The sequence below is a fragment of the Nannobrachium achirus genome (assembly GCF_963921795.1).
Source record: "Nannobrachium achirus genome assembly, chromosome: 18".
NCBI classification, from domain to species: Eukaryota; Metazoa; Chordata; class Actinopteri; order Myctophiformes; family Myctophidae; genus Nannobrachium; species Nannobrachium achirus.
In genome coordinates, this window is record NC_137825.1 from 50,477,478 (window position 1) to 50,503,338 (window position 25,861).

General features: G+C 41.9%; 1 protein-coding gene across 1 annotated transcript in view; it reads left to right on the forward strand.

Moving 5' to 3' along the window:
• The window catches only part of LOC308303437 (proline-rich protein 12-like), a 46,138-nt gene extending 26,100 nt beyond the window's left edge, over window positions 1–20,038 (forward strand). The window contains exons 11-20 of the mRNA XM_080747802.1: window positions 9–359; window positions 2,490–2,606; window positions 3,026–3,159; window positions 4,735–5,071; window positions 6,169–6,379; window positions 9,141–9,260; window positions 15,216–15,313; window positions 15,762–15,893; window positions 17,018–17,113; window positions 18,535–20,038. Coding sequence (XP_080603928.1) covers window positions 9–359; window positions 2,490–2,606; window positions 3,026–3,159; window positions 4,735–5,071; window positions 6,169–6,379; window positions 9,141–9,260; window positions 15,216–15,313; window positions 15,762–15,893; window positions 17,018–17,113; window positions 18,535–18,672 — 1,734 coding nt within the window. The 3' untranslated portion in view covers window positions 18,673–20,038. The remainder of the gene's footprint in view (window positions 1–8; window positions 360–2,489; window positions 2,607–3,025; window positions 3,160–4,734; window positions 5,072–6,168; window positions 6,380–9,140; window positions 9,261–15,215; window positions 15,314–15,761; window positions 15,894–17,017; window positions 17,114–18,534) is intronic.
• Window positions 20,039–25,861: the final 5,823 nt, after the last annotated feature.

Here is a 25,861-nt window from a genome sequence, read left to right on the forward strand (position 1 = left end):
GCCCCCAGGTCCCTTCTGCGCCCCCGTCCCCGCATCCCGACGCCGCCTCATCGCCTCCTCCGCCGCGCTCCTCGCCGTCCCCGGCCTCCCCCCAGGAGGAGGAGGAAGAGGACGAAGAGTCCCCTCGGCCGTCACAGGACGACGAGGAGGAGGCCCCCGCCTCGCCCGAGGAGGAGGAAGAAGAGGAGGAGGAGGAGCGGCCGGCGTCCAAGGCCGCCTCGCTGCACCTGGCCGAGAAGCAGGGCGACGCGGCCATCGTCGGCGAGAGCGAGGAGGACGAGAGCGAGAGCGGCGGCGAGGGCATCTTCCGCGAGCGCGACGAGTTCGTGGTGCGCGTGGAGGACATCCGGACCCTCAAGGTAACGTGCCCCGTCACGCGAGTGTTTCGTCGCTTGTTGCGTAGAAACTAAGGCTTGGCGATACATCGAAAATGTACATTCATCGAGGTTAGGGGTGGGCGATATGGTGACAATTATCCTTGAGACGATACAATGTCTACACGATATGCCTTTTCAGAGGTATCGTATATATCGTGATACAATTGAGGTATCCTTGTAAACAATACTGTTTAATTGTTAATACAGAGATTCATTGCAGAATTCATTTAAACCTGCATTTTGGTCTAAATCGGTAGTTCTCAAACTTTAAAATGACAAGGTCTCCCCTAAACTCTGACAGTATACAAATGAAACCAAATGGACCCGTGAGGGGCCATTTGGTTTCATTTGTATACTGTCAGAGTTACATACTTGTAAAGTTCAATTTAGACCTCCCAAAAAGGAACCCAGAGTCTAGTTTTTGTCAAGTAACTTGAAAAATAACCATAAAAACCAACATGAAAAAGAATCGTGATAAAATCATATATTGTGATACAGCTTGGGAAAATATTGTGATATTGTATTTTTCCATATCGCCCACCCCTAATCGAGGCATCATAATGCGAGGTATACATACCGACAAAGACGGCTTGAAATGAGGTGTTGGTTTATGTGTCAAATGAATTAACAGACACACTATGCATGCAAAAAAGCAGTCCATCTGTAACCAGGTGTTGTCATTTCAATAAAACTATTGTTGAAAAATGGAAATAAGGCATTTAAGTTCTTAATTCGATGTGTACTGTTCAATGTGCATGCATGGATATGCTATCCACTAGCTGGGTTAGGCAGGCAGTCGACCTAAAGCAGAAAAACATAAAAAACTATATAATGCAATTGATTTTACTAATATCATGAGTAATATTGATATCGAGGTATTCAACAACGTTATCGAATATCGAAGGTTTTCCTAATATTGTGAGGGAAAGTAGCAGATCTACAAGCACACTATACTTTATGTATATATTCTTCTCTTTTTGGAATAGCTTTCGACACTTTATGTTTTATTTATCTTTTTTTGTGCTTGCTCTTTGGACTGTATACTACAGTACTCTTTTTCTTTTTCTTACTTCTCTGTAACTTGTAACCTTAACTGCTGTGCTGCCTCTGGGCAACTGAATTACCCCTGTGGGATAATAAAGGTATCTATCTATCTACACGACACCTTGCGATTGTAGATCGTCTATTTTCACTCGTTTAAATCGTTTTTTAAAATGACGAATGCAAAACGAACGGTTTAGGACACGTTCCACCCAGTGGCGTCAGTTCAGAAAAAGCTAAGGTATGGCAACATGACTGGTGTCTTGCACACGTTCTCGCGCGCGTGCAAGACACCAGTCATGTTGCCATACCTTAGCAACAGGCATGATACATTTATTTTAAAAAGTACATTTTATTTTTTTCTCCCGTTTACAGTTTCTTACGGTTCACTTCAGCCTGGAACGGTTGTTCAAGTGCAGCTAAACTTGGCATGTTAGTAAACATGCCACAATTAATAACCCTAACCCTAACCCTAATGCATTGCACCTGTGCAGCTGACCTACGAAACCTGGGAATATACCATCTTCTCAAAATGGGGAGAATAAAAGTGTGGAGAATATAATTACTATAATACCTTCTTAAAGTGACCATTTTGTTACATTTTGCATTTGTAGTTATTTTACAGTAATTTAACAACATAATAACCAGCGCAGATAGAGAAAGAGACATTCATGGATTTATATTTAAAAAGTAACTTTTATGTTCCCCCCCTGGACCCAGGGTATGGCAGCTGCATACCCCTGCCATACCCAATTGACGCCCCTTGGTTCCGCCGACAACGATTTGTACGTTCGGGTTGTACAGTTCATCTGTAGGACGCAGGTGCACAAGCCTTGACGTGTACCGTTTTTGTGCCGTGTCCAAATGACATGGATGTTCTTCTCATTGTCCCATTTCTCTCTGTGTGTGTGTGTGTGTGTGTGTGTGTGTGTGTGTGTGTGTGTGTGTGTGTGTGTGTGTGTGTGTGTGTGTGTGTGTGTGTGTGTGTGTGTGTGTGTGTGTGTGTGTGTGTGTGTGTGTGTGTGTGTGTGTGTGTTGTGTGTGTGTGTGTGTGTGCGCGCGCGCGCGCAGGTGGCCCTGCAAACGGGTCGCGAGCCCCCGCCCATTTGGAGGGTGCAGAAAGCCCTGCTGCAGAAGTTCAGCCCCGAGATCAAAGATGGGCAACGGCAGTTCTGTGCCACGAGCAATGTGAGAGAACTCCTGGATCAAATGATCTGTCAAATATTAATGCTGCAGATATATGCAAAGAAGATTTAAACCATTAAGTAGGCCTAGAATTATTGAATGTTTTAACCAGTGCAAAATAGCAGATATACAAGCTCACAGCGCGGCACCGAGTGCCGCGCTGCGAGCTTGTAGATTGTAGCTTGAGATACGAACGTTCGCTTAAAAATACATGTTCAAAGATTTGCACACATTTTCACAACTTTTTCAAAAATAGCAGATCTACAAGCTCGCAGCGCGCGCTGTGAGCTTGTATATCTGCTATTTTTCAATAGCTAAATAATTAAATAATTTTAGGCCTGAATGGGTTAAATTGGTTACGTGACGTTGACGATGGGATTTCTTTTTAGCAGCTAAATGGAGCTCTCCGTTCTCCTCCACAGTACCTTGGTTATTTTGGAGATGCCAAGAGGCGCTACCAGCGGCTCTACGTCAAGTTCTTGGAGAACGTCAATAAGAAGGACTACGTCAGAGTCTGCTCCAGAAGACCCTGGCGCAAAGCTGCCCCTGCTCTCAGGTTTGCAATTTCTTTCTTCTCGCATGTCTATTAGAGTAGGGGTCTTCAACAGAACTTCTCAGAACTTTAGCCAAAAATAGCAGATCTACAAGCTTGCGTTGTGAGCTTGTAGATCAGCTATTTTTGGCAAAGAGCTTTTATAGAGGGGGAAAAAGGACAGACCAAGTACAGAGTGAAAGGTAAAGTTTATTAAGTATTGACGGTTCAAGTGGTTAAATATCTGAAAACACAAATTGACATGAATCCAAAATACACTGGTGATGGTACTGTCATTGTGCTGTCAAACGATGAAACAATATGGAATCTATGAACAGGTTGTGGGGGTCCCTGCTTCATCTCTCTCTCTGGGGTCTCTATTGCGCCCCTACATAATAAATTATGTAAATTTTAAAACAATTATAAACAATATAAATCATGAGAAGTTTACTCATACAAAAAACATTTTCTTAAAACTTTCATATATTCTGATTCCAAACTTTTTTTGTAAAAAAAAAAAAAAGTTTTTTATGGCATACATCGCATGAATATCAAAAGTCAATTTTTCATAATATTACAATATTACATTTTGAGACCACTCAAAACAAGGATTTATCTATTATAAGTCAACCTTCTGAAGTCAGAGTTGCTTGAAGTCCAGTGGGAAGTTTCCGCAGTCAGTTATGATTTGGAGGTGCTATGGCTTCTGCAATGCTTTTTCACACAATATTCAAATTTACTGAGATGGATCTGTACACTTCAATGCAGCCAGATAACGTCAGTCAGTCTTATTGACATGAACAAAATGAAGAAAAAATAAATAAAAATTATAATAATAATTGCGACCGCCAGGTCACAGTTACTATGAAAAGCTCCACCGTCTGTCCGTAACGTAACGTCACGCTTTTGCCCCTACTCTTATCTCCGGCACCGTTGCCCCTATCCATGCCAAATTTTGCGCACACACTCCTTGGCTGCCAAACCACAACCTCCACCCCTCATTTCTCACCTCTTCTAGCGCCACAATGAGGCCGTTTCTTGCAAAACACATTTTTGGACACTGCTCCTACAGATTTTGCCCTAAAATCACGCAAAGTCTTACTGGTAAATATCTAATAAATGAATAAAAAACGATTCTGAAAATATCATGGCATTAAAAATCCCCACATATCATGAATCATTTTTTTTTTTGCCCACACATTATTGACACATTCACATACAGAAAAATACAGCAAGTAGACATGAGTGAAGCTCACAACCCGCTGTGAGCTTGTAGATCGGCTATTTTCAGCACGCAACCAAGTGTAAAATCAGTCATTACGATGCCATCAAGGCCTGCCAAAATACATTTCAGTATCAGACTAAATCAACTGTAGATTTAGTCGCCTAAAATCTTGTGATATTTAGTCGACTAAAATTAGACTAAAACTAAAACTTTTCAGGTGACTAAATTATGACTAAAACTAAATGGCATTTTATTCAAAAGACTGTGACTAAAACTAAATCAAAATGTGCTGTCAAAAACAACAACGGTTTGCGTTCCAAAGTGGTCTGCATCTCACGCTGTGACGCCACTACCTTCCTCCACTCTCCCAACAGGCGACAGACGCTCCCCCGGATGGCCTCGCCCCCTGCCGCCGCGCCCCAGGCCGCGCCGCCGCCACCACCGCCACCGCGAGCGGCGGAGAAAGAGGAGCGAGTGAATCCGCCCGTCCAGCGCGAGCAGCGGGAGCGGACGAGGGCGCGAGAGCAGCGGGAGAAGAAGGAAGCTGCGGCGGCCGCGGCCAAAGCCAAGGAGAAGGAGAGGGAGGAGAAGGAGAAAGAGAAAGAGAGGGAGAAGGAGCGGGAGAAGGAGAAAGAGAGGGAGAAGGCGAGGGAGAGAGAGAGGGAGAAGGAGAAAGAGAAGGAGAAGAGAGTGCTCCCGCCACAGGAGAAGGTAGGGTTTGGGCGATATGGAAAAATACGATATCACGATTTCTACCACATGTTCAGATACTGGATTCTGATTGGCTTAAAGCAGTGGTAAATCAGTCAACAACCTTGAGTTGGCTCATGGACCCCGCCCACTGTTGTGTTGCAGTTGTATAACTAAATAACCTTGCAAGTTACAACTGTGTTTTCTTTTCATTTATATGGTAGAAGTGGTAGAAAAGCAATTTACCATGAGAGGGTCGTGGGTTGTTGGTCACTCGGCTTCGCCTCTTGCCACAACCCTGAAACAGTGGCAAATCAGCCAACAACCCACTCCCTCTCATGGTAAATGGCTTACATTTTCCCAAGCTGTTATCACGATACACGATCTTATCACGATTCTTTTTTATGGTTGTTTTTTATGGTTATTCTTCAAGTTACTTAAAGGGGAAGACCACCCATTTCATTAATATACCTTAGAGGAGTTGTGTGGAAATAGAAAAAAGGTTCCCCCCCTTCTGTGTTGCCTAGAACTGGAGGATTTATTTTGGGGTTTGTATTGTAAAGTACAATGTGTGATGTCATCAAGTTGTACTTTACAATACAAACCCCAAAATCAATCCTCCAGTTCTAGGCAACACAGACGGGGGGGAACTTTTTTTCTATTTCCACACAACTCCTCTAAGGTATATTAATGACACAGTTCAATATTGAAAATGGGTGGTCTTCCCCTTTAACTGTACAAAACAAAAACTACATTGAGGACCGGTGGTCCTCAATGTGGGGTCCAGGGACTCTCTGGGTTCCTTTTGGGAGGTCTAAATTGACCCTTACAAGTATGTAACTCTGACAGTATACAAATGAAACCAAATGGATTTGTACACTGTCAGAGTTGAGGGGAGACCTTGACATTTTAAAGTTTGAGAACTACTGATTTAGACAAAAATGCGGGTTTAAATGCATTGAATGAATCTCATTGCAGAATGCAGTCTTAACAATTAGCAGATTCAGTCTTTTTTGCAGTCTTAACAAGATTTTTTTATAAGGCTCCCTCTTTGTATCACGATATATACGATATCTCTGAAAAGGCGTATCGTCTCAACATTGTATCCCCCCCCCCAGGAGAAGGTGGAGAAAAGGGCCGCCGCCGCCGCCGAGCGAGGGAAAGGGAAGGTGGAGAAGCGGGAGAAGGCCGCCGCCGAGCGCCCGCCCAAGTCCAAGCCCGCCAAGGTGAAGGCGGAGCCTCCGCCCAAGAAGAGGAAGAAGTGGCTGAAGGAAGTCCCGTCGTCGTCCGACTCCGACTCGTCGGAGGAAGCGGCGAGCGAGGAAGAAAGTGAGAAGCCATTTTGTTTTCCTCCCCGACCTCTAGGGCATTCACCAAATATTCGAATATCAAAGTCACTATTCGACGTTGTTCACCAAAGTCGAATATTTATTATTATTATTTTTTTTTGTCAATGCCCCTGGTGGATGAATTTGTTAATGCTCTATACCAGGGGTTCTCAAACCTTTTTAGGCCGTGACCCCCAAAATAAACATATTTGAACTGGGGACCCCCACCCTGACAAGCACTTGGAATTGTTGGTATTACATTTAATATGACTCGGTTCCACAGATAAATATTGTGAAAATAGCAGATCTACATGCTCACAACGGCGTTGTGAGCATGTAGATTGGCTATTTTCACAATGTTCACCTCTTGCTTACTTAATATTTGACAATTTGGACAGTCCTGTCGAATATTCGACTATTCTAATACTGAAAATTACTATTCGTGAATGACCTACCGAGTCCGACTGCCCGTGCTTTTTCTCCCGCCGTTCGGCCATTTCAGTTGCGTTTCTGTCTCCGCTGATTGTCGGAGAGAGTCGATTTTGTTTGCGTGCGGCGTTGCCACCAATTTGGCTGCTCATTCAGTCGGGCAATAATAAACAAGCTGTTGTTGCTTCCCAGTTGCATCAGTTAGCGTACAATGCCAGTCAGCGGGTTTTATCATTTCAAAAGGCCATTTCCACTTTTTGGCAGTCTCAGCACACAGATGGGATGATGACAGCAGAAGAGCGGGAAAACGAAAAAAAAAAGTAAAGGTGTATGTGGGTCACCAATGGTGACAGGAGTGAGGTCTTCAGTGGTTTTTAATGAAATATTCAAAAATGTTTTTCAAAACAGTAAAAAAAATCCAAAAAGGTTTAGGGATAAAAGGGGTAAGGCATGGACAAAAATAGAGCCCCATATCTCTTAGCTGAGAATAGACGATCGCAGTAGACGTTAACTTGACACTCAGAACCCTAACTGTATTTGTCCATTTGTCTGTGCTCCTTTGGGAGTGAATGTATAGCAATGGGACAGTCTTTTTTGCAGGTCTTTCAGTCCGAGTGTATCAACAAAGCACCTCTGTTAAGGTGGAGACAACCTCCCGTTGGTCCGACCAGGTTAACATCATTCACCAGGTTAGCATTCACCAGGTTAGCATTCACCAGCGTTGGTTTTACTGAGGTTTAGGTCAAGGTTATTATAGTAAACGAAAACTAACTAAAAAACGAAAACTAGAATGGAAAAACATTTTAGTTAACTGAAATAAAAATAAAAACTAAGCTTTTTAAAAAAACGAAAACTAACTGAAACGATATTGTGTGTTTACAAAACTAACTAAAATAAACTAAAATTATAGAGAAAATCTCCTTAGTTTTCGTCTTGTGTCTTTTGTGGAAATAAAAAATATAAAACACCAGTTGGTGAGGTCAAAGAGAGAAGTTGTATGTCTCAACATTCCTGCCACTCTATCTCTGTCTCCCCAGACTTTCGGCACCTCCACACAGCCAATCACAAGCTTCCGCTGCCTTAACCCAGTTGCCTTTTTGATACACTCAGACTGAAAGACCTGCAAAAAAAGACTCTCCCGTATAGCAATTCTGGTATTGGCACAGCTTAACCTGTTTGGTGCCAATCCCGAGTTTCCCGAGTTTGTATTGGTACCCTACCTGTGCCAACCCCGAGTTTCCCGAGTTTGGGCCGTTTTTTTGGACCTCAAAAAATGTATTAGGCATGATCGCGATCGCGAAATTGCATGTTTAACCCCCATACCAACCCCATCTTTCAAACATGGCAGCCATGTTTGTTTACATAATGTAAAAACATAATGACTGATATCTCATGAATGCCTGAACGGATTTCCAAGCAGATTTTTCTGTTTGAAAGCTGTGAACAGCGTGCACACACGTAGTGCATGATCTAGGCATGGGAGTGCATGATCCGTGCACTATGAATTACATGGAAGTCTATGGAGACCATGGCATCGCGGACCTTCAAAGAGATTTAATTGATAGCAACAAAAGTGTTAAAAAAAAGAAGAAAACCCCAGAAGGTGTGCTTTAACCCATTTAGGCCTGGGCATATTGAATGCTTTAACATTTGAAAAATAGCAGATCTACAAGCTCACAGCGCGGCACCAAGTGCCGCGCTGCGAGCTTGTAGATCTGCTATTTTTGAAAAGAGTCGTGAAAATGTGTGCAAATCTTTGAATGTGTTTTCAAAGCGAACGTTTGTAACTCAAATTTTGATTCTGGGTGGTCCCTGGAACTAAATATTTTGAGATGGGGGGTCCGTGGCCAAATAAATATCATTTTGGGGGTCCTTCACATGAAAAGGTTTGAGAACCACTGACATAGTAGTCTCTCAAGAACAGACTAACTGAGCTCCAGTTAAGTGAAAAGGACCTTTTCTTTGACGATGGCTGGCCAGATTGCTGACATAGAAACATAGGTTTTTTTCCAAAAATCTTAAGAAAGATTCAAAAGACACTTATAGAATCGGGTCAAAATTCTAATTTTTACGATTTTTCAAAAATAGCAGATCTACAAGCTCGCAGCGCGGCACTCGGTGCCGCGCTGTGAGCTTGTATATCTGCTGTTTTTCATTAGTTAAAGCATAAAATAATGATACACAATGTGTGTATTGTGTACCCGTTCTAAATGGGTTAAAAAAAAGAAGAAACCCCCAGAAGGTGTGCTTTAAATCCTCTCTCTCTCTCTCTCTCTCTCTCTCTCTCTCTCTCTCTCTCTCTCTCTCTCTCTCTCTCTCTGTGTGGCCCACAGTGCCAGTGAAAGGTGGAGTGAACAACCGTGCCATGCGGGAGATGTTCAGGAGCTACGTGGAGATGCTAGTCAGCACGGCCCTGGACGCCGACATGATCCAAGCCCTGGAGGACACCGATGGTGAGGGCTACCCGCGCGCACACATTTGAAATGTTTATTTATGACCACATAAACAGAAGTACAAGGAAGCCTCATACAAAGGTCATAAACAATGACAGTGCAGTCAGATAATATGAAAGAACAGCCAGTTACAAAGAGCCTAAATGGCTAATCATTGTTACATACAATACATGTCAGACAGCGGACATAAGTCATGGGTAAAGGAAGCAACGCCTCCTCCAAATTGAGCGGCTTCCTATAATGGCTGACACACACACACACACACACACACACACACACACACACACACACACACACACACTAGGGATGGGAAGATATGAAAATGTCATATCACCATGATTGTGACAAAAGAAATCGCGATTTACGATATTACCGCGATAATCAAAATCCATTATCCTGGTGGCGGAACATTTGCCCAAAAAAATTACAGATCGGCTATCGTTTGGCAAAGACATTTGTGGGAAAAAAAGACTGTATCAAGTAAGGATGTTATAAGTACCTTTTACCAATTATAGAGGGTTTAAGTGGTACCGGATATGCAGCTCGGCAAATAAAAGGTGACTTGATCCCAGTGCACGACGGAGGACGATATCACGATAAATTAAATCTCCACGATACGATTATCGCGAGTGTTTTTTTTTTTTATCACGATAAACGTTAATATCGCTTATCGTCCCATCCCTAACACACACATAGACACACACGCACACACGCGCGCTAGGGTGGATCTTAAATGACCTTTTTTAGATTTTCTTGAGTCTCACCCCCCAATTATGTTCCAATGTACAAAAAACTGCTTTGGTTAAAATTTGGTTGAATTTCAAGCATATTTAGAGGTAGCTCAATCAAGTCAAAGATTGTGCATTTTATTGGTCAAAATCGAATTGCACTGTAGGCACATTTAAGTTATACATTACACATTATTCTTATACTAAGCACAGAAATTATATTTTTTAAGCTTACAAATCTAAACACAAATCTGATTACATGTTTGTCATACGTCAAACCAGAATTAATGTATTGTAGGAAATAGCAAAGAAAAGAATAACAATTTGCTATTTTTCATTTAACGTGCACAATGACTTTATGTCTTTATTGCACACTCTTCAATCATACTCACAACACACAACAAGCACACAGCCCACTTCCTTGTTTACCCCCAAAACCCCTGAATGTCACTGCAGTATTTAATAGTAATTCAGTAGTTACTGATCAATTAAAGTTTGTTTACGGCTATTGGGATACTTGTGCCGATGGTTCTGCACAATTTGCAGCGAGTATTGGAGACTCATCTTTAGTAATGAGACTACAATATTCTTGTATTAGGGCAACCCCACGCTCTGCATGATCATTGACAACATTCATCGCCTTCACTACAGCCAGAGCTTCTTGGTAGTCTACCCTGGGCTCCCACTCATCGGGATCAACGTCAAGGAAGAGATCCATCATTTTGAAAAGCACCTTGGATTTGGGAAACACAAAATCTTCAATGTTCTTCCTTGCAATTGTTCCAAGGTCAACAGTAATTCTCTTCATATGCCCCTGTTCACCATAAGTGATTGGAAAACATTTGAGAAGCAGCTTTAGACACCTCAGCATTTATTGATGAACCGGATACCGCATTGAGGTATCCCAGGGGTCTAGGGGGGATACCTCAAGGAGGTACTGCAGGGGGTCCGCAGAGGTACTGCAGGGGGTCCGCGAAATTATTGCTTAAAAAAAATATATATATCTAAAAATGTTTTTTTTTTCTTTTTTACATTTATGTAAAAAAAATAAATCATGATTCTATCCATTTTGAATAGCTTGAATACATGATTATATGCAATTGACAGATTGTTGATATTATTGACATTGGTTCTCAGTTAATAAGTAGTATGTTTAGAAATGGTAGTGGTAGCCTACGGCCCACCCTGCTCGCTGTAACTTGTACATGTTTAAAATAAAAAATATGTCGTAGCCCCGACCCACCCACCCTGCTCCATCTCCCCATCAGTTTGGGGGTCCCCGGCCTGAAAACGTTGAAGACCCCTGAGGTATCCGGTTCAGAGCTCCAGGAGCTACCCATCATGCCCGTTGGATGGCAAAGGTTATTTATTGTTTGAAGATCTGGATGTTTCATGGCCAATTTAAACTGACCCTCAGGGAAGAAAAAGCATGCATGGATTTGTGCATTTTTGCAGTTTGCATTTATGTGAAGGCATGGATGATGGCACCTGTTGCTGTCAGCGCTCCACTAAATGACTTGGCAGCTGTTAAAATCGTTGCTGGAATATTCATCAATAAATGCTGAGGTGTCTAAAGCTGCTTCTCAAAAGTTTTCCAATCACTTGGTATTTGGCTCCAGAGATCGTCGGACTTGCATTGTTTGACAGTCAAGTGAGCGCGCAAACAAAGAGGCTGATGGTGAGAGCCATGAAAGATGGAAATGAAGATGATGAACAGGGGCATATGAAGAGAATTACTGTTGACCTTGGAACAATTGCAAGGAAGAACATTGAAGATTTTGTGTTTCCCAAATTCAAGGTGCTTTTGAAAAGCACCTTGAATTTGGGAAACACAAAATGAGGGATCTCCCAGATGACTTCCTTGACATTGATCCCGATGAGTGGGAGCCCAGGGTAGACTACCAAGAAGCTCTGGCTGTAGTGAAGGCGATGAATGTTGTCAATGATCATGCAGAGCGTGGGGTTGCCCTAATACAAGAATATTGTGGTCTCATTACTAAAGATGAGTCCCAACTCCAATACTTGCTGCAAATTGTGCAGAACCATCGGCACAAGTATCCCGATAGCTGTAAACAAACTTTAATTGATCAGTAACTACTGAATTACTATTAAATACTGCAGTGACTTTCAGGGGTTTTGGGGGTAAACAAGGAAGTGGGGCTGTGTGCTTGTTGTATGTTGTGAGTATGATTGAAGAGTGTGCAATAAAGACATGTCATTGTGCACGTTAAATGAAAAATAGCAAATTGTCATTCTTTGCTTTGCTATTTCCTACAATACATTAATTCTGGTTTGACGTATGACAAACATGTAATCAGATTTGTGTTTAGATTTGTAAGCTTAAAAAATATAATTTCTGTGCTTAGTATAAGAATAATGTGTAATGTATAACTTAAATGTTCCTACAGTGCAATTCGATTTTGACCAATAAAATGTACAATCTTTGACTTGATTGAGCTACCTCTAAATATGCTTGAAATTCAACCAAATTTTAACCAAAGCAGTTTTTTGTACATTGGAACATAATTGGGGGGTGAGACTCAAGAAAATCTAAAAAAGGTAATTTAAGATCCACCCTAACGCGCGCGCGCACACACACACACACACACACACACACACACACACACACTTCAATCCCTGGTAGAAGTTTGCTCACTGCGTTCTGAACTCATCACTTATTTGACAATCTGAGCCTTATTTCGAAAGCTCTTGGCGTGCTGGAGGGGTGGGGGGGCGGGGTGTTTCAAAGACAGAATGAGTAGCTGAAGACGCTGCCAGTGGGCTGCCTGCTCCCGGTTTGAATGCTGGCGAGGACTTTCCGAATCGTTAACGCATTTAGGCCTAGAATTATTGAATGCTTTAACCAGTGAAAAATAGCAGATATACAAGCTCACAGCGCGGCACCGAGTGCCGCGCTGCGAGCTTGTAGATCTGCTATTTTTGAAAAAGTCATGAAAATGTGTGCAAATCTTTGAATATATGTATTTTCAAAGCGAGCGTTTGTAACTCAAATTTTGCTTCTGGGGGGTCCCTGGAACTAAATATTTTGAGATGGGGGTCCGTGGCCAAATACATATCATTTTGGGGGTCCTTCACATGAAAAGGTTTGAGCACCACTGACATAGTAGTCTCTCAAGAACAGACTAACTGAGCATCAGCTAAGTGAAAAGGACCTTTTCTTTGACGATGGTTGGCCAGATTGCTGACACAGAAACATAGGGTTTTTCAAAAAATCTTAGAAGGATTCAAAAGACCCTTATAGAATCGGGTCAAAATTCAAATTTTCACGATTTTTCAAAAATAGCAGATCTACAAGCTCGCAGCGCGGCACTCGGTGCCGCGCTGTGAGCTTGTATATCTGCTATTTTTCAATAGTTAAAGCATAAAATAATGAAACACAAATTGTGTACCCGTTTTGAATGGGTTAAAATGTGCGAGAGAGAGAGAGAGAGAGAGTACACTGCAGCTAATGTGCGTGACTGGAGTGTGGATGAGCCAGCTGTCTCCTCCTGAGGCATGAGGAGGCATTGCCGGCGGTTTTGCTTTTCCACAGACATTTCCAGGTAATGTCGGAACACCTGTGAGAGCCTAAGTAAGTCGTCGACAAACGCTAACCGGCAATTACCGAGTGGTGCTTTACGGCAGGGGTTTTCAAAGTGGGTGATGACGGGGCACCCTGGGGTGCCGCGACGGCTGTCCAGGGGTGCCGCGAGATGATTTGATAATATTTGGAATTCATTTGGACACTTGAACAAATATTTAGTATCATTTTAAACTTGAAGTACCAAGTTATTTTCAGTCGGTTCTAACCAAAATGGCTATTATCTCAACGTTTTCCTCGCAACATAATCGCTGAAGATATCGTCACTGTCGGGCAGACACCTTGTATCTCCGAGTTTCAAATGTACGTCTTTTGCCCTGCTTCATCATACATCATTCGTCGCACAAAACTAGTGAAAACAGCCGATCTACATGCACACAGTTGTGTGCTTGTAGATCGGCTGTTTTCACTAGTTTAGTACATTTTATAGTATAGATGATAAATACAAAATGAACGGTTTTGGACATACAAAGTTTCCACCGACGATATGCTATAAAGATAAGGTGCTGGGAGTGACAATTATCTCTTTTCAAATCTTTTTATTGAATTGAATTTTCAAAAGGAAATAGCCCAGAGGTGGGTAGACAGTCTCAAATAAACGTATACATCACATGTAGAAATCAATGTGCATTATAATGAGATGGAATAAAACCCATCCCCTATCCCCCCTCCCCCCGCCCTCAATCCCCAGGACGGTCGAACATCAAAATCGATAAATAAACAGGGAGTGACAATTATAATGTAGGGGTGCCTTCGGATTAAAAAAAAATATTTATGGGGTGCCCTGAGACAAAAAACGTTTGGGAACCCCTGCTTTATGGCACTCGGTAGCCCGCCGAATGGCCATCATTAATTGTGCCATGTGAATTTCTGGACAATTATTTTAAGACCATACTGTAGTAGGTCTGTCACACTGTTGTCGCTCACAGAAAACCAGACAGACGAGGTTCTAGGGTGCACAAGGAACTGCTAACGCACCGGGAGCACCGAAATAACTGGTTTGCAGTCTGCCCTCTGGCTTTGGTACTGACAGGCGCATTAAGCCATCAGTGGTGTCGGTTCAGAAAAAGGTATGGCAACATGATTGGTGTCTTGCATGCGCGCCTTCGCGCGCGTGCAAGACACCAGTCATGTTGCCATACCTTATAGCAACAGGCATGATACATTTATTTTAAGAAGTACATTTTATTTTTTCCCCCCTGTTTCTACGGTTTCTTGGGCTGGATATGGCAGCCTGGAACGGTTGTTCAAGTGCAGCTAAACTTGGCATGTTAGTAAACGTGCCACAATTAACAATAATGCATTGCACCTGTGCAGCTGACCTGCGGAACTTGGGAATATACCATTTTGTCAAGATGGGGAGAATACAAGTGTGGAGAATATAATTATAATACCTTGTTAAAGTGACCAAATTTTGCATTTGTAGTTATTTTACTGTACGGTAATTTAACAACACGATAACAAGCACAGATCAGACAAAGAGACATTCATGGATTTATATTTAAAAATAACTTTTATTTTCCCACCTGGACCCAGGGTATGGCAGCTGCATACCCCTGCCATACCCAATTGACGCCCCTGTAAGCCATGACTCACGGGCCTTGCTTTGTCTCGATTGGTTCTCAGACGAGCTGTACCTCCCCCCGATGAGGAAGATTGACAGCATCCTCAGCGAACAGAAGAGGAGGCTGTTGAGGAGGATCAGCATGAGCTCACAGCACCAGGTAATCTGCTCGGAATGTCCAACTGTCTGTCTTGCAACTTGCCGTCGGTATCGAATGTAGGGCTGTCACAGTTATGACATTTTACACGACGATTAGTTGTCGCTCCAATGATTGCGATTAACGATTTAACTTTTTCTTGTGTCGTTGGCAGTTACGTTTCTGTTTGGCTTTTAGGCGTTGAAGTTGCACATGGCAGATATGACACACAAACTAAATGAAATACAAAGAAATGAATTACCTATTTGACGACTTAAAAAGAGTCACAGTGTGTGACGTGTTGTGAGCTTGTAGATCTGCTATTTTTCAATAGTTAAAGCATAAAAGAATGGTTAAACGTGGTTCAAATCTAAGGTGACACAGATTTGCGTTCAGGCCTAAATTGAAATGTAATAAAAATACCACCCATGTGCCGATATGTGACTTCCCCCTGTCTTCTTCTCTTCGCCAGGAGGTCCTGCATGCCTACCCTCAGATCCTCGTGGACCCCCTGGACAACGGGGCGGTGCGAGTGCGGCTCAGCGGGGACGCGTACAACCGCAAGACGCTCAACCGAGTGAAGAAGACCCTTCCCAGACCGCAGGTAACTGATTTAATGTCGCTCGCAGCAGTGTTGATTTTGACAGCAGATTTTGATGTTGTTTTCGTCATAGTCTTTTAAATAGTAGTTCATTTAGCTTTAGCCATATTTTAGTCATCTGATAAGTTTACGATCAACATTACGATTAGAGATGCACGATCATGAAATTATGGCTGATATACGATTGAATATTCTTACTTAAAAAAATTCAATTCCAAATTTCCAGAAACCCCTGACTGCGTCGTGAGCTTGCAAGATCTGCTATTTTCAGCAAGCAACCAAACATAAAATGACTCCTGTTTGAATGGATCTCTTCTAGAACTACCAGCACTCACTTTTAATCTTTTTCCTTTTTATTTAATTCTTGCCCCAGCAGCTGCAGCACAAGTCGGACGTTTCGGCCCAACAGGGCCTTCTTCAGCGTGTATCTGAGATACATGCTGAAGAAGGCAAGAATTAAATAAGAATTAAAGAATTAAATAAAAAGGAAAAAGATTAAAAGTGAGTGCTGGCATTTCCTTAAAGTACATTTGTTCCCTGAGCCGTGCACCCAAGACCAGTTCTTGAAACTTTATTTGTTGACGAGTGCTCCTCTCTCCCTCCTCTGAACTCTTCTAGAACTAGACTAAAATGTTAGGGAGGGACTAGTGTCCCTCCCTAACATTTTAGTCTAGTTTGTATTTGTTTGCAAAATAATTCAATATATTTAGTAGGGGTCTAACGATAAAGTAAGAATTGAAAAATCTTTTTTTTATTTGCAATGATCTACTATATCGATATGCAAAAGCATATATCGTACCGCTTTTTTATCGTATCGTTTAAAACGCAGATAATCGTTTTGTAGTCTAAATAATTGATTGTATGGAAACTAAGTATTTGTGCCTTGTATTTAGCAATTTTAAGAGGGAAAATGAAACGGAGGGGTCTAATTACTTTTCCATTCCATATAGTTACTCTTGGTCTATCGATAAATGTGTGTGTAATCTCTGTGTTCATGTCAAGGTGCGGGTTTGTCCATGTGTTGAAATATAATGTCCATTTATTTGCTAGAGAATTACAGTGTGTGCTGTACTGTTAGTACACTGGTGTTGATGTTGATTTGAACGTGTGAAAATCTCTGCTTTCAGGACCTCAAGCTGTCGACTGACACGTACGGGATCTACAGTCTGTACCACTCTCTGCATCACTATAAATACCACACCTTCTTACAGTGCAAAAAAGAGGTAAGGTCCCCCTCTCCCTAGGGCTGTCACAATTTATACATGATCGTCTTATCGCAACTATTTTTCATAATCGTCATAATCGTTTCCATGTTGAAAAATGTTCATATATATATATATATATATATTTTTTTTTAAAGTAGTGGAAATAGCCGATCTACAAGCTCTCAACTCGTCGCATCGCGTTGAGAACTTCTACTTCTACTTAAAAAAAAGAACATATCAATGTTCTTTTTTAAGTGTAAAGTTTTCAAATATGTCAGTAATTTCTTTATATATTTAGGTTATGTGTCATATCTGCAATGTGCAACTTCAAAGCCTAAAAGCCAAAAAAAGGAATGTCATTGTCAACGACAAAAACACAATTAAATCGTTAATCGCAATTATTTGAGTGACAATTAATCGTCATGTAAAATGTCATAATCGTGACAGCCCTACCTCTCCCAAGCCATGATGTGCTTTGATATTTATCCTATTCTTGCAATTGAACCCATTTAGACCTGAAAAAAAGTCTTCTAGATCCTAACAGTTATTAACATGGCTATTTTTTATAACAAAGGCTATTTTTATCTGTCAGTGGTTCTCAAACTTTTTCATGTCAAGGACCCCCTAGAATTATATGTATTTGACCACGGACCCTCATCTGAAAATATTTAGTTCCAGGGACCAAGAGAAAGAAGGATCTGTGTTACAAATGCCTGCTTTAAAAAAATATATATACATTCAGAAATTTGCACACTTGATTTTTCTGAAATAGCAGGTCAGGGTGGGGGGGTGGGTCCCCAGTTAAAATATGATTATTTTGGGGGTCACGGCCTGAAAAGGTTGAGAACCACAGCTTTACTGTATAAGTCAGGGGTTTTCAAAGTGGGTGACGGGGCACCCTGGGGTGCCGCGAGATAATTTGATAATATTTGGAATTTATTTGGACACTTGAAAAAATATTTAGTATCATTTTAAACTTGGAAGTACAAAGTTATTTTCAGTCAGTTCTAACCAAAATGGCTGTTATCTCAACGTTTTCCTCGCAACATAATCACTGAAATATCGTCACTGTTGGGCAGAAACCTCGTATCTCCAAGTTTCAAATGTGTACGTCTTTTGGTAAAGCAAAGCCCTGCTTCATCATACAAGACTGTCGCACAAAACTAGTGAAAACAGCCGATCTACAAGCACACAACGCCTCGCGATTGTGTGCTTGTAGATCTGCTGTTTTCACTAGTTTAGTACATTTTGTAGATGATAAATACAAAACGAACGGTTTTGGACATACAAGGTTTCCACCCGAAAACGACGATATGCTATAAATATAAGGTGCTGCTGGGAGTGAAAATTATAATGTAGGGGTGCCTATTGTTTGACCCAATGCGCGACTCGTGATGTGAATCTTTTCTCTCCCCCCCCCCCCTCCCCCTATTGTCCAGACCAACACTATCGAGCAGGCCACGGAGGACCCCGGCCAGGAGGAGGTGGTGCAGCAGTGCATGGCCAACCAGAGCTGGCTCGACAGCCTCTTTGCCTCCTTCATCGAGCTGCTCACATTCAGCACCAAGAAGGCGTGAAAAAAAGGAACCGAAGCGGGGGAGGCCAGGGGAGGGGAGGAGGAAGAGGATACGAGAAGGAGAGAAAAAAAAAGAAATAAACGGGCGAAAAGAGACTCGGAAAGAAAAAGCAGGAATAGATGGACCCTGCTGTATAGCCCCATCACCCCCACCTCCCCCTCCAGAACCCCCCCCCCCCCCCCCCCCTCCTTGAAGTCTTTCAGATCTGAGGAAGAATTTTTGCAGGGCCCTCGTCGAACACAAGGGGTCCATTCATGTTGGAACTTGGACACCGACCTCTCTTCTTCTCTTTTTTTTTTCTTTTTTTTCGTTGTCGCTCAAAGACTGCGATAAAGAAAGGTCTTACTTTGAGCGTGGTAGGGGGCCCCTCCCCCGACTGGTTCAAGGGTCACCCTACAGCTGTCGACAATTGTCGCGAAGAAGAAGAAGAGACACGAGGGTGAAACGTCGGGGAACCGGGAGGAGCTAATTAGCAACCAAGTCGCAAAAAGGAGGAAGAAGTGGCGAGGCGTCGTGTAACTGTGTGTCAAGAAGACAATAGTTTAAAGAGAAACTATTACTGTTTAATTTTTACATAAATTATTTTTTTGAAAAGACCTTTAACGTTAGCGGTTGGCTTTTGAAAAGAGTGGAAGAGGGAGAGAATGCTTTTTAAAGAAGAAAAAAACCTGCGTTGTAGAGTGCTGTGAGCAGTGTGAACACGTGGACACGTCGGCGGCGGCGGGAGAGAATCGCAACTTGAAATGTGTTAATTAACGCTCGCGCTCATTCTATGCTACATAAACGGGGCAGCGCCGGGCAGCTATGTGATAATATATAAACACATTTTTATTATTTATATGAGGTTTTTAACATAAACTCTCACAAAGTGCTGGTTTGCTGCCCCCCCCCCAACCATTTTAAATAACCTTTTTCTTTTCTCCACAGGTTAAAATATACCATCGTAATACCGCATATCCAAGCCGTCTTCCCCTTTCTTCTATACAAAAGAGCAGAAGTCGAGACAGAAATATAGTATCAAATACAGTATGGCTGTAAAAAGAGAATGGGAAAGTATATTTGAAACTTTTAACATTGTAGTGCTTCAGTTCAGTCACGAAAACCATGCAGGTTTCAAAGAAAAAGAAATAACTATCCATTCCCCACACAGGGTGGAGTATAAATAAGTAATATTTAAAGAGGAAAATAGTCATTTCATTTTTATCATTTTGATGTTTGTGCATACTATGACTTATTTTGGAAACAATCTAATTTTCCAAAAAAAAAAAGAAAGAAAAAAGGAAAGTCTTTGTGTAAATATTGTACAGTTCTTGACAAAATTCTTTGTTCTTCTGTACATTAACTCTACTGTATTTGAGAAACAAATAAAATCTGCAAAGAACAAACTGTGCTTGGTGGTGGTGTATGCCTATGCATCTATAGGGCGCACAACGCCTTTCTCTCGCAACTATTCCGAGGAAAGAGGTGTACAAAACTATAATATTTTAAAATAGTAGGCCATACAAATGCCTTAATCAGGGGTTGACACCAAGGTCTCAGAGGCACTTGCCCGTCGGGCAATTACAGGTCATGTTCTACTTGCCCGAAGGTCATGCCCACTTGCCCGAAAGGTAAATTGTCCATTATAGAATGATAGGTAATATTTTAATTACGACTCAATTTAACACTTATTTCTTTACTTTCTGGGGCTGCGCTATAAAAAATGTCATACATCAATAGTACCTCAAAATCCAAATACCTACATGGCTCTAATTGAATATGTCTATGGTTGCACACTTGTTACATTCCACAGAGCAGAAGACCAGCGCGTTGGCCACGTTCAGGTGTTTAGACAGATATCTGGTGTTGTGTTTATAGACGGTTGCGTCCCCTCTCAAATGAGCACTTGCCCGGTCGGGCAACCTGAAAGCAAAGTTCACCTGCCCCAAAGTTTTATTTATATTTTAGGTGAGCAAGCCTTAGTGTCAGTGCCTGCTTGATAATCATAGTTGACTGCGCAAGCAAGTATGTATGTCAGTGTCTCCTCTTGTTGAAGACCGTAGCCCAATCAGGGACCAGCATCTCTGGAAACGTCATCATTAACAGCCAATGAGGGACCAGCATTCCTGGCGATGCCACTGGTGAGTTTGGTATAGGCCTATAAGAGCATTCCTGGTAAATGTCTTCATTAAAAGCCGATGAGGCCAGCAAGGGCATACATCATGGCACGCTCTGCTGGCACGTGCACAAGATGCAAGTTGGCACCTCGACAGAGTGCAGTTCTAGTTAAGTGTGCCTGCCATGCAATGGCAAAACACTTATTGTAATCCGCCATACTTAATTAATTAATTAAGTTCCTTGCAAATTTGGTGCGCTAATAACTGCCGCACAATTTACGCCACCGCCGCAATATATACATCAAAACGTGCGGCTCGGCCGGGAATGGTGTGCTATTACTTTTCTAAGAGAAAAGTTGTATAGTTTAATTGATATTAATTTATTAGTGAATTAATTTTACCCATTGACTTATAATGGGAATCGCAAAAACTCACATTCAATATTTCTTTTCTCGCAAACCATAGGGGCTACAGTTTCAAAACTTGGAGAGGAGATTTATAATGATATCAAGGATTAAATAAAAAATAATTTCGTCAGTTGGCCTCATGGTGGCGCTATAACAGTCCACTTTACCTTTCGGCCTGTAACTCTTGAACCGTGGGTCGGAAAATTAAAATTCCTTTTCCCCTGGATTCCTTGGGTCATGACGCATCTCCTCATATAGGCCACGCCCATTTGCGTCAGGATAGATTTTCCGCCATTTTGAATTTTCTTCAAAACACACTTTTTGCTCCTTTTCCTACATATTTTCTCCAAATGTCACAAAAATCGATACACACGATCTATGGACTCATGCGATAAACATATTTAAACGATATTTTGATAGTCCATACCGTTCTTACGTAACAGGGTTCCAAAGTTAGCGGGAGGAGCCCATTTTGTAAGAAGTAGCCATAAATCACAAACGAAACATCCAGTCAACACCAAATTTTAACCACAAGTGGGGGGCGCTATACTGAACATATACCCAAAAGCATTTCCACTTCGACCCATAGGGGGCACCACAAACGCGCAAAACGTAACCGTTTCATGCCAAAACGTGTTTTTCAGGGGGAACGACCCTCTCAAAACGAAACACAAACGATCTCGGGAGCGACGGGACAACGTAATCGCCTTGCGGAACTTGTGGGAGGAGCCTATTTCTTAAAAACAAGAAACCATATTGCTAATGCTAACACATGCTAATGCTAACAAATGCTAATGCTAACAAAGATGCTAATGTTAACACATACAAGGTTGCACACACTTAGCGAGCTGCAGGCACACTTAAAATTTCTTCGAAATTTTCTTTTCTAGTTGTCTCCACCAGCCGAAGGCTGAGGGAGAGTATGTTTTCCCCTCCGTCCGTGTGTCCGTCCGTGCGTCCGTCCGTGCGTCCGTCCGTGCGTCCGTCCGTCCGTGCGTCCTCGCAGTTTGTGAGCAGCTAATCTCAGTCGCCGTTGGCCCGGACGCTGCCAAAGTGAGCACACACACTCCCTGGATGCCAATCTAGAACCTCTGCCCTTAATTTTTCAAATGGGCCTTTTCTAGCGCCACCTAGTGGCCGATGTTCGCAAAACACATTTCTGTGCACTACTCTTACAGATTTTGTCCAAAAATCCTACAAATCGGTAGATAGTATCTCCACAGTCATGTGATCGACACGGATCTGTCCGATTTAGCATATTCCATCCTGATTGGCTAAGATTGGATTCCAAAGTTTGTAGGATTGAGCCGTTTGGTACAAAATGCCTCAAATCCCAAACGCAAAGTGCAATTATCATGAAATCGCGCACACACGTTCCCACTAGGTCGAAGAAGAAATGCCACTTAAAATTTTTGAAATCAGCCTCATGGTGGCGCTATAACAGGGCGATTTGTGGTTTTACCTATAACTCCATCGATCAGTTTCAAACTTTGTAAGCGCATTCCCTAGAGGCCAAGGAAAAACCCTTTCCCTGCATTTTTCACATCAGCCTTTTATAGCGCCACCAGGAGGCCGACTTATGTAAAACACATTTTTTCCTATTATTCCTTGAGATTTTATCCAAAAATCATGCAAATTGGTACACAGTATCTCTATAGTCATGTGATCAAGTCCGATCCGTCTGATATTTCATATTCCATCCTAATTGGCTAATATTGGCTTCCAAAGTTTGCAGGATTGCTCCGTTTTTGAACAAAATGCCTCAAATCATCAACGCAGCTTGCGATTAGTGTGAAATTTGCCACACATATTCCCACTAGGTCAAGGAACAAATGCTACCTTTTTCACATTGGGCTGTTATAGCGCCACCATCAGGTAGACTTTAGCAAAACACATTTTTGGAACACAATGCTTCAAATCATGCATGCAGCGTCCGATTGCCATGAAAGGTCTAAGGTGAAGAACATATGCCACCCTTTTTACATTGGCCTATTATACAGTGGCACCACCAGGACGCCTGGCCTGGTGGAGACCTGTGCTCGGAAGAGCACTGCTTCTAGTTAGATTTGTTTTCTTCTTTTGATGGTCGTTCAGTGTCAGCCTATGCTCGTCAAACAACTAACCGACCAGTTGGACGTCAAAATAAGAGCATATGAGTGACTAATAAGTGATTGAAAAGCACAGTAGAAATCTTCAGGAATGTAGCACACACATAATGTGTGTGTGTGTGTGTGTGTGTGTGTGTGTGTATATCTGTAAATCCTCAACTCTTAGTGCTCGTCATGGTGGGGGTCCCCAGTTAAAATATGATTATTTTGGGGGTCGCAAGCCTGAAAAGGTTGAGAACCACCAGTGGTAGGCCTACTCAGGGTCCAGAGAAGAGGCAGGGACCCTCGCTCTGGGCTCGTTGAGGATGGTTCCAAATACAAATACAAATAGACCTGGCCTGTAATGGTTCAATTTTTTCAAAAGAGAAATTTGACTTTTGCCTGGGACCCTAGTGAAAATAGCAGATCTACAAGCTCACAACAAATTCCGTTGTGAGCTTTGTAGATCGGCTATTTTCACAACTTCTTAAACTTTTGTTTTCTAATTTATGGAATTTCTTAGATTTTTATTTTATTGATTTTTTTGTTCTTCTTTTTTTCATGAAAATCTTGAAAAGGGTTTGAAATAATAGCCTAATAATTAAAAAAGAAATCTAGGGAACAACAATTTAAGGGACCATAGAAATGTGTCCGCGAGCCACAGGAAACTGTGGTCTACCCAGCTGGCACACGACGTCCGTTGACGTTGATTTTTGGTTGGATTTAGGTCGCGACGTCAGCTAACCAAAATCCAACGTTGGACCAACGTCAACTTCCAACGTTGTATCAACGTATTAATTTGACGTCAATTGACGTTGATATTTGGTTGGTTTTAGGTTGTGTTGGTAACTGACCAATAACCAACGTCTGTTCAACGTATTATCCCAACGTCATCCTGACGTCGAATACTGACATTCTGTTGTCGGATTTTTGACCAAACCTCAATGTCTGCCCAACGTTATTTTACTAACGTCCACACAACGTTGCAGTCTAACATCATCAGACGTTGACATTTGGTTGGTTTTAGGTTGTGTTGGTAACTAACCAATAACCAACGTCTGTTTAACCTATTAACCCAACGTCAGGTTGACGTCGAATACTGACATGCTGTTGTCGGATTTTTGACCAAACCTCAATGTCTGCCCAACGTTATTTTACTAACGTCCACATAACGTTGAAGTCTAACATCATCAGACGTTGATATTTAGTTGGTTTTAGGTTGTGTTGGTAACTGACCAATAACCAACGTCTGTTCACGTATTATCCCAACGTCATCTTGATGTCGAATACTGACATTCTGTTGTCGGATTTTTGGACAAACCTCAATGTCTATCCAACGTTATTATGACAACGTCCACACAACGTTGCAGTCTAACATCATTAGACGTAGATATTTGGTTGGTTTTAGGTTGTGTTGGTAACTAACCAATAACCAACATCTGTTCAACGTATTATCCCAACGTCAGGTTGACGTCGAATACTGACATGCTGTTGTCGGATTTTTGACCAAACCTCAATGTCTGCCCAACGTTATTTTACTAACGTCCACACAACGTTGCAGTCTAACATCATCAGACGTTGACATTTGGTTGGTTTTAGGTTGCGTTGGTAACTAACCAATAACCAACGTCTGTTCAACCTATTATCCCAACATCATGTTGACGTCGAACACTGACATGCCCTTGTCGGATTTTTGACCAAACCTCAATGTCTGCCCAACGTTATTTTACTAACGTCCACATAACGTTGAAGTCTAACATCATTAGACATAGATATTTGGTTGGTTTTAGGTTGTGTTGGTAACTAACGAATAACCAACGTGTGTTCAACGTGTTTTCCCAACATCAGGCTGATGTTGAATCACTGACATGCTGTTGTCGGATATTTGACTGAACCTCAGTGTCTGTCCAACGTTATTATAATAACGCCTACACAACATTGCAGTCTAACGTCATTAGACGTTGATATTTGGTTGGTTTTAGGTTGTGTTGGTAACTGACCAATAACCAACGTCTGTTCGACGTATTATCCCAACGTCAGGTTGACGTTGAATACTCAGATGCTGTTGTCGGTATTAGACCAAACCTCAATGTCTGCCCAACGTTATTTTACTAACGTCCACATAACGTTGAAGTCTAACATCATCAGACGTTGATATTTGGTTGGTTTTAGGTTGTGTTGGTAACTGACCAATAACCAACGTCTGTTCGACTTATTATTCCAGCGTCATCTTGACGTCGAATACTGACATGCTGTTGTCGGATTTTTGACCAAACATCAATGTCTGCCCAATGTTATTATGACAACGTCCACACAACGTTGCAGTCTAACATCATTAGACGTAGATATTTGGTTGGTTTTAGGTTGTGTTGGTAACTAACCAATAACCAACATCTGTTCAACGTATTATCCCAACGTCAGGTTGACGTCGAATACTGACATGCTGTTGTCGGATTTTTGACCAAACCTCAATGTCTGCCCAAAAATTATTTTACTAACGTCCACACAACGTTGCAGTCTAACATCATCAGACGTTGACATTTGGTTGGTTTTAGGTTGCGTTGGTAACTAACCAATAACCAACGTCTGTTCAACCTAT